At 37.3% G+C, this 8694-nt stretch overlaps 1 protein-coding gene across 2 annotated transcripts; it reads left to right on the top strand.

Moving 5' to 3' along the window:
* The first annotated feature begins 1721 nt into the window (after positions 1 to 1721).
* Positions 1722 to 8688, top strand: lat (linker for activation of T cells). 2 transcript variants are annotated; one of them, XM_010792194.1, is made up of 11 exons: positions 1722 to 1834; positions 2027 to 2066; positions 2185 to 2213; positions 2887 to 2932; positions 3769 to 3830; positions 4027 to 4059; positions 4742 to 4790; positions 5900 to 5964; positions 6470 to 6508; positions 6879 to 6920; positions 7568 to 8688. In XM_010792194.1, the coding sequence occupies exons 1-11, from the start codon at positions 1732 to 1734 to the stop codon at positions 7726 to 7728; spliced, it is 669 nt and encodes a 222-aa protein (XP_010790496.1). In that variant the 5' UTR covers positions 1722 to 1731; the 3' UTR covers positions 7729 to 8688. The 2 variants fall into 2 exon arrangements, with proteins under 2 accessions (XP_010790496.1, XP_010790495.1); XM_010792193.1 differs by having other exon boundaries at positions 2881 to 2932.
* The last annotated feature ends 6 nt before the right edge of the window (positions 8689 to 8694 follow it).

The following is an 8694-nucleotide window of genomic DNA, read 5'->3' as shown; positions in this document are numbered from 1 at the left end:
AGGTTTATATTATTTCCCTGTCTCAATCCAAATTGAACTGTATGAAATAAAAAAGCACATTTGTCTTGTAGTAAATAAAAAGGGCGACCTGGAGCCAATCCTGCAATTTCCAAACAGGTGAAAGAGTTGAAAACCCAACCCCTGCAGGGGGGTCTGGGGGGACTCTCACCCAGGAGATTTTTTGAAATACTAACATCAAATACACATTCTGGTGCTCTCTTAAAAAGAAAAAGAAATAAATATATATTACTACACGACGTATTTAAAAAAATGAATGTCATTTTAGTTTTTGTACTTTGTTCTGAAAGCTGAACCTGCTGCTCCTCACAGAGAGGAGAGGGAAGAGGCTGTGTGAATTACTTTACATTGTGGATAAGGGTGGATAGCCCCCATTGTTCTGTGTATCAAAAGGAAGACAGCCCACACACCTATCAATCATCAAATCGTGGGGTCTTATAGTTGTCACGATGTATATCGAGATGTACTACAGCAAAAGTATTCTCCGTCGGGACTTCCTGCAACAACACCACGCCGTTATCGTGATTCTGATTGGCCAGAAGACATTATCAAAGATGTTCTATTGAGAAGACGATCACTACGTGACAAAAGTTTTCAAAACCGTTTCTAGTCTTCGGTATTTCCAGACAAGTGGCTACTGAAATCAATCTTACTAACTGCTGTCTGTGCAATTTACTCCGCACGAGGTGGCAGACATTATTTTGCTTACTTTAACATCATTTTTCATTGTGGGGCTAAGCCATTTATTGGTATGGCTGTAGCCTACCACAGCCATACCCTGACCGCAAATACCTCATTCCTTCTGTCTAATTGTATCCGAAATGCTTCTCGTTTTGCGCTGTCCTCCCGTTCAAATGAAATCGCCGCCAATCATATTTCCAAGCTCGCGCCAGGGGGGGGGGGGGGGGTTACAAGGCTCGCGTCTTGTGCTGCATTCACTTGCACTCGGACATTAGAGATTTTCTCTCATAAATGTCCGATGAGCCACAACTTTTCTTTCAAAACAAAGCTGCCAAATGGGGTGGCAGCTGGGGTGGCAAGGCATTTTTCTGAGGTGGCAGCTGCCACCCCGTGCCACCCCGTAGAACCGCCACTGGTCAGGAAATGTATTAAGACTGCTATTATTGTATTGAGTAAATGCACTTTGTGATGTGCCTGGTTCAAAAAACATAACCTGACTATTTGACTTCTAAAGCAAACAAATGTAATGCTACAACTGTGCACTTTTTTTTCAGATTCTGTTAAATTAATGCAAATTTGTTGTGTTTTTATGCACTTTTTGACGTACCTTTGTTAGATGAACAATGAATAAAAATTGCATGTTTTTCATCGCAGTAATATGTGTTGGTTTAAAATGTGTCACTACCCGCTTTTTACAGGCCGCTGAATGTCTGGCCCAGCTGAATTTTGTATTTATAAAATCTGGCCCAACTGAATGTGTAGTTGAATAGCCCTGGTGTAGAACAAAAGGTGAAAATCTCTTCAGCTTGTGTTTACCACAGAACTTATTTCCGTTATCTAACCACAAAAACGTTAAAAAAAACGTTGACTCTGAGACGTGGGAACAAGAAGTGCTAAGTCTCTCCTGGTTTTAGACTCATCACTGCACCGCTCCATTGAATGCTACTTTTGAAAGGTTTGATCACCAGTCTGGCCTAAAGTCGTGAAATAATTTAATATTTAAATGTTTCTCACGTTGTCTCCAGATGAAACATGTCCGTCTCCTGGTTCGTCTGGGTTCTGTCGGCAGCCGTCCTTGTCTCCGTGGTGCTGCTGGCGCTGGTGTGTCTGCACTGCAGGAACAGAGGGCCTCTGGGTGGGCGGCCGTCTCTACTCACACAGCACACACACGTGGTTCATCGTGACCTCAATATTACATCCAGTGGTCTTAAACCAGTTTCATGTTTTCACACATCTCATGGTCACTGCCACAGTGCTTTATAGCTTCTGACAGGTGCTTTTATTTCAACCATTGAAATAATAATGTATTTCTGTTTCCTCCCATCAGTCTCCATCAGGCAAGCGAATGTTTCAGAGGAATACATGCCGTAAGCCTTTACTTCTACAACACATAGCTAAAAGATCATATTTTTAAAGTACAATAATTCAGATTTAATCTCAGTGTTTTATGAAATAATGACTGATTTTCTTTCTTCTTTTAATCAGATCCACTGAATTCAGAGTCATCCATCCCTGTAAGTCTGAAACACCTGAAAAGGTGTAAAGAAGTTTATTGCACAAAGTCTGTGGCAATTCTGAGGTGTCGCTCCACAAAAAGCCACGAAAAAGCTGCAACCCTAAATGCGGCTAATGTTTGGCGTGATGATGTTTTGTGCTCTCATTAATAACTTGATAGCAACCGCCCTTTTTATGACACATATAAGCTTCAGACATTCACCAGTGAGGTACTATTTACTGATATATTTTATGTCATGGAACAAAACGTGATCTCGAGACGACGGAGCAAGGAAGTGTTAAAATGCTAAGTCATTTAAGGTTTTGAGACTCATTCCTTTACCACTCTATTGAAGTAGTGATTACATTTATATACAAATGGACATTGATAGTGAAGTTTGCCCTTAGGTGTGCTCTTTAATGCATTCAATTCAATTCAACGGCAAGCTAACAAAATATATACCTGCTCTTGTATAAGAGGCTGTGGCTCAGTGGGTTAATGCGCTGATCTTCAAATCAGGGGAGCACTGGTTCAATCCCCACAGCAGTCAGCATGTGGTTGTGTCCCTGGGCAAGACACTTCACCCTAAATTGCCCACAGAATGTAATGTATGTAAGTCGACATGTAATGATGATGATGATGATGATGATGATGATGATGATGATGGTGACTTCCTTTGTGTTGAGTTGCAGCCCAGCAGAATTCTGATGTGAACTCCATCCACTTGCTGTCCCCTTTGTGAGTCACTCCTTCAAAACTAAACACACCTGCTGCCGTTCATATGGAATCATGTTTTATAAGCTAATATTCTACGTCAATGATATTAATTCATGCTGTGAACTATATACAGCGTATGCAGTGGTGTAAAGTAACTCAGTAAATTAACTCAAGTAGTGTACTTAAGTACTTTGAGATACTTTTATTTTACTTGAGTATTTCTATTTGATGTTCCTTTGTATTTCTACCCCACTACAGCTCAGAGGTAAATGGTGTACTGTTACTCCACTACATGTATTTAATACCTTTAGTTACTTTACAGATGTGGATGAATGATGTGAAATATAATCAAGTGTTAAATCAGACTTTAGTTCCACCTGGAGTAAATTCACAAGCTACCCCGCAGTATACAAAGTCATTCAAACTAGCTGCACCTTTACCAGCTTTGAGAACACTTTAATGATCAATCATTATAAAACATATCATATATATTATTCTGAAATGGACCAATCTGCACAATCACTACTTTTACTGTCGCTACTTTAACTATATTTTGATGATAATACTTTTTTACTTTTACTTGAGTAACATTTTGAATGCAGGACTTTTACTTGTAACAGAGTATTTATACTCTCTGGTACTTCTACTTTTACTCAAGTATAAGACCTGAGTACCAAATAAAAATAGAAATGTAATTTCTCAATATTTAATCAATTGCGCAAATTTACATTCAAAACAGTTACATCTTCACTACTTGTGAAAGCTCTAAAAAATATAAAATGTTCAAAGACCCTGCTTATGGTTGACAGTATTCATGTTTTAATTCAATTATATTTGATTTGTATTTTCCCGCTCAGCCTCCCCTTATCTGACCCTGGAACGCAGCGCAGACAGAGATCCTACACCCCAACGGAAACTGGTGACATTCTGCTGTTTGATTTCATTTAAGATGTGTTTGACTGTTTACAGCAGCTTTGTTTGTCTTTTAACTTTAATTACTCTTGATTAATAAGTCAAGTTAGTCGGAATTGCCAGTCAGTCACTTAAGTTAATTTGTTGCCGATCATACTTTATTCAGAAAAACAAAGCAAAATCTTTTTTTTTCTGTCTTACAGAAAGTAATCCAAGTTATGAGAATCCAACAGACGGTAAGATTGGAACTGCAGTAACGTCATTTTCTTCCGTATTTAAGTATCAATCAGCTTTACCTTTCAGACTGCAATTGTTTATCCGCTTCCTGTCCAGTGTAAAGATTTAAAAGATGGCTCAATTAAATATTTGATCAAAGGTGATATATTTATAATTTGCTTCTTTATAAATTCCCTTTGTATTAATCCAACTATGTATTTTCTTTCGCATTTCACTGCTTTTGGTATACATAATTAAAATGCAAAACATTTATTCATTATTAAATAAATTCATGAAATAAAGGAATACAAAACAACATTTAAATAAATAAATACAGGGGGAAATAAAGTTAAAAAATGTAATACACAGGTAAATAAATCAAATTAAAACAAATGATCAACTTATGTCACATTTTATCAATCAACTATTGCCTCTATCTAAATGTAAGTATACATTTATTTAAGTAATTTTTTCCTCCTTCCTGTCAAGTAAAAATAAATCTGATTTACTTTGATGTGTTGAGTAGATTCTCCTCTTGGATCAGCTGGAAAACGCTTTCTTCTCTGAAACTCATGAAACGTTGTGATCTTTTTAGAGGAACACTGTTCTGTATGATGATCTAATAGAAGGTGATGCATCGCTGTATATTAAACAAGCCAACAGAATAAAATCTTCTCATTTGAATCGGCCTGTGTTCTGCAGGTCCGGACTACATCAACACTGAGAGCGATGCAGAAGATCCCGGATACATGTAGGCATGGGCGTAATTTCCACTGGGGACAGGGGGGACATGTCCCCCCCACTTTTCAAAATCTCGTTTGTGTCCCCCCCACTTTTCAAATGTGTTTTTTTTTTTTACGCAAGTGGTCATCGTCAGGAGGAGCGTCTGTTTGTGTGTGTGCAGGACGCAGTTTGTGTGAGAGAGAGAGAGAGACAGAGAGAGAGAGACAGACAGAGAGAGAGAGACAGAGAGAGACAGAGAGAGTTAGAGGGGTTGTTGTTAGTATCTGGTGCTAGCTCGGAGCTAACGGAGATTAGAAGCTTTTTCAACAATAAGGAGAGGGAGAGTCCTCTCCTGTCGGACTGAGAGGCTGAGATAACATCAGCTCAGGGAGGTAAAGGACTCTCTGAGTGATTGTAAACTTTAGTTATCTCAGTGGGTCTAAAACGGTTTGGTCTAAACAAATATTTCCATCTATTTAATATAGTTGTTCAAAATAAGTTAAAAAATAATTCCAATGTCAGTAACAAATTAAAAACACAGTTTGAAAGGGAAGTGATTAGTAAAATATGAATAAATAAAAAGAAAGAATGCAGACTAGGTCAGATAAAGATAGGAGAGAAGAGTTTATCAATGATGTGTTATTGGTTGTGAGAATATTCTAATGGCTTTTGGAGTATTGAATTATATACAGTTCTGTTTCATATGAGTGTTGAGAGTGGTATCCATAAATCTCTTAATTTGTGCACCAGATTTATGCTTTAACTTCAATTTAAAGAAACAAATCTTACCGGGGGTGCATACCCCCGGACCCCCCTATAGAATGTGAGGTAATCACAAATAAAACAGGTTCATGGATAGATACGTTTGCACACTCATTATATACACTACACATTTTTCTTGGATTAGTTAACACCATAGTCCCTAATATATATTTGTAGAAAGGCAGGAAATGGAATTAAATAGAGAACAATGTTTCATTGCGGAGGACCCCCTGTTTTGTGTCCCCCCCACTTCTCAAACCAAAGTTACACCCTTGCATGTAGGAGAAACATCTGGAGCTAAGATTTATTTAAAGCTGGAACAGTAAATCAGAACTGACTGTTTGTCCTCCTCCTCCTCTTCCTCCTCCTCTGCAGAATCGTGTTGCCTGAAGGTGAAACCCCTGTGACCAATCAGAGTCGAGCCTCCACGCCTAGTTCAGGTACAGTTTGGAAACCGGAAACACAAGCTCAGACTTAAGTTTCACCCAGCATCCAGTTTATAAAGTCTCCTTGGCAAAAAGTGACTTCACTTCCTTTTTCATTCAATGACACGTTTTAATGAAATTATGATTTGGGATTTATGTTATTTGAAAAACACATTTGAAGACTTTATCAAAAGGCCTTTTTAATATTCCTGGTTTAGTTTGAAGTTTTTACTTTTATTCTGAGTATGTTATTTAAACATTGTTGTGTATTTTATTGTTCCCTTTTTGTTTGGCTTGTAATATGAGAACATTGGATTGTACAGCCTCTAGATAATGGAAAAAATAAAAGAACATGAGAACAAGAAAGAAACAAGGACAAACTAAGAATTGGAGCGAGAGAACAGTGACACATGATATGATATCATCATTATATAATGAGACATCATGGTGGATCAGTAGATTTGAGGATACATGTTCATTATACAGGTCACATGTGAAGTGATGAGCTGTTTATTTCCAGATGTTCTACATGACTATGAAAATGTCCCAACAAAGAAGGGTGAGTGTTTTAAGAGGGCGTCTGTCCACTTTTTGTAATTCCTTGTGTTTTAAGTGTCTAGTTTCCTATAAGAGCCAACAACTTCATTTTTTTTAATAATCTGTATTTAGTCTGTATTTTCCTCTTAACATCTTTCCCTTGTATTTTCTCGTATTCATTTAATCGTTTGTTTATTTAACATTTTGATGTTCTAAATCATCTTATTCCATTAACAAGAAGACAGTTCAAATGGATATTCTCTGAGATTAAAGTGGGACATTTAAGATAAAAAACTCTAAATATTTATTTATAATAATGTTTATTTTATAATATTTCTAATTAGCCTGACAAACACACATTTAGATTTGTTGAAACTGTGTTTTCTCCTCAGAGGAAAAAGACTATCTGAACGTGGAGCTGCTGCAGTATCAGAGTGAGTTCTCAGATCACGTGGGTTTCTTCTTTGCTGTTCTTTCTTCCTCTGTGGTGTTCAACACAGGAAGTTGTGAGCTCTGTGGCTCAGTGCGACACATGGCCAAGACCCAGAGATGTGAGGCGACACAACAGTCAGGGGTCAGTCTGTGTCAGTTCTTTGGTGTCAGCTTGGTGTGTCCGGGCCTTAAGTCGCTTTGGATAAAAGCGTCTATCAAGTACCATGTAATGTAATGTCTCCCATGACGACAGTGCCTGATGTAAACATAGAGCTCAGAATCCACTTTCTCAGTGTCACACCTTTACATTTACATTATTAACCAAATTCAAAGCAAAAGAAGCAAATCAGGAACCTGCTAATGGCTTACAAGAAAACTGGCTGATATGAATTTAGTTTTCTATCTAATCTTAGTATGTTTTGTGTACAAATATGAATCTGTTAAGAACTTAGCTGTCAGATAAATGTAGTGGTGTAGAAGTGTGAAGTTGCATTCAAAGAAAAATACTCAAGTAAAGTACAAATACCTTAAATGTGTTCTTTCTGATAACGACCTCGACACATAAAATGTCAAATGTAATGCACAGAATATGATGAAATACACTGAGGGATGAACTCCATCTTCTATGATCTGTCATGTTTCTCAACAGGATCAACACCAGATCTGTCAGTTCGGAGTGACAGCACCACGGATGGAGACGATAACGACAATGTTGGTAAAGAAGATGATGATGGAGACGATGACGAAACTGATAGTGACGATGATGAAGGAAACTACGTCAATGTGCATGAAGTGACACTGACTGATTAAATGACTATAGTGAGCGCCATCTACACTTTGTTCCTCCTCCTTGAAGTCATGATGGCTTTTTTAGGTTGGATTTCAAACTGAGGAAAGAAACTGAAAAGGAGGATATTGCTAACGCACCAAACCAGAAGTTTGGCCAGCAGCAGAACGCTGCATCTGAACTGCATTAGTAGAATTTTAAAAGCCATAATAAATCCAAAATCTTACAGACAGAAAGCTGATTTCCACTTTTGGACATAGAGTGTATATTGGTCACCTTTTGATCAAAAACAAAACTAGACAATTAAAGACGTTGCTTTGTGAGAAGATAATGGGAATTGTCATCATGTTATAGAATACATATATCAATCTAGGGCACCAACTCAAAAGTTAGCTTGTTTTGCAACTTATGAAATGATCTCATCTCTGCTTACTACAGACAACGATGTACAAGTATGTCATCGTATATCAATTCTGACATAAAACAAAGGGAGTCCACAGGGTTCAGGACTCGGACCACTTTTTTTCCTTATGTATACTCTGAAAATATGCAACTTGGAAATGATTATACTTTTAATTATTGATTAACCTGATGATATCTTTTAGGTAACTCAATGAATGCTTTGCTCCATAAAATGTCTGAAAGTAATGAAAAAAGTCCATCTCAGTTTTTAAAACTAGGGCAGTCTTTAAATGCCTTGTTTTGTCCGTTAAGAATGTTTAGATATTCACTTTAATGTGCTATAAAATAGAGAGAATCAGCATATCCATGTATATGATGGTTAAAACGGCTTTTAAAAACATTTTTGAAATACAAACATATTTTGTATACATTTGATAGCCTACATAGATGTTGTTATTTTGAAGGAACCAGAGAAGTGTTAATCAGGCTATGATAGACAGACTATTATTGGGTATTTAAGGCAGATTAAGGTTACACGTTTTGAACTGACGCTATTACAATGATTTCATAAGAACCTTGAATTTCTG

Source organism: Notothenia coriiceps, unplaced genomic scaffold, assembly GCF_000735185.1.
Source record: "Notothenia coriiceps isolate Sejong01 unplaced genomic scaffold, NC01 NC01_scaffold00036380, whole genome shotgun sequence".
Lineage (NCBI taxonomy): Eukaryota > Metazoa > Chordata > Actinopteri > Perciformes > Nototheniidae > Notothenia > Notothenia coriiceps.
The sequence above is the reverse complement of the archived record's forward strand: the minus strand, read 5'-3'. Positions and strand labels throughout refer to the sequence as shown.

What these genes read in the sequence shown, in the direction of transcription:
- lat (XM_010792193.1), top strand. Translation starts at nt 1,732, where the DNA reads ATGTCCGTCTCCTGGTTCGTCTGGGTTCTGTCGGCAGCCGTCCTTGTC. An exon ending in GTTTCAGAGGAATACATGCC is followed by an intron (nt 2,067 to 2,184) that starts GTAAGCCTTTAC and finishes TCTTTTAATCAG; the next exon opens with ATCCACTGAATTCAGAGTCA. An exon ending in GGAGCTGCTGCAGTATCAGA is followed by an intron (nt 6,921 to 7,567) that starts GTGAGTTCTCAG and finishes GTTTCTCAACAG; the next exon opens with GATCAACACCAGATCTGTCA.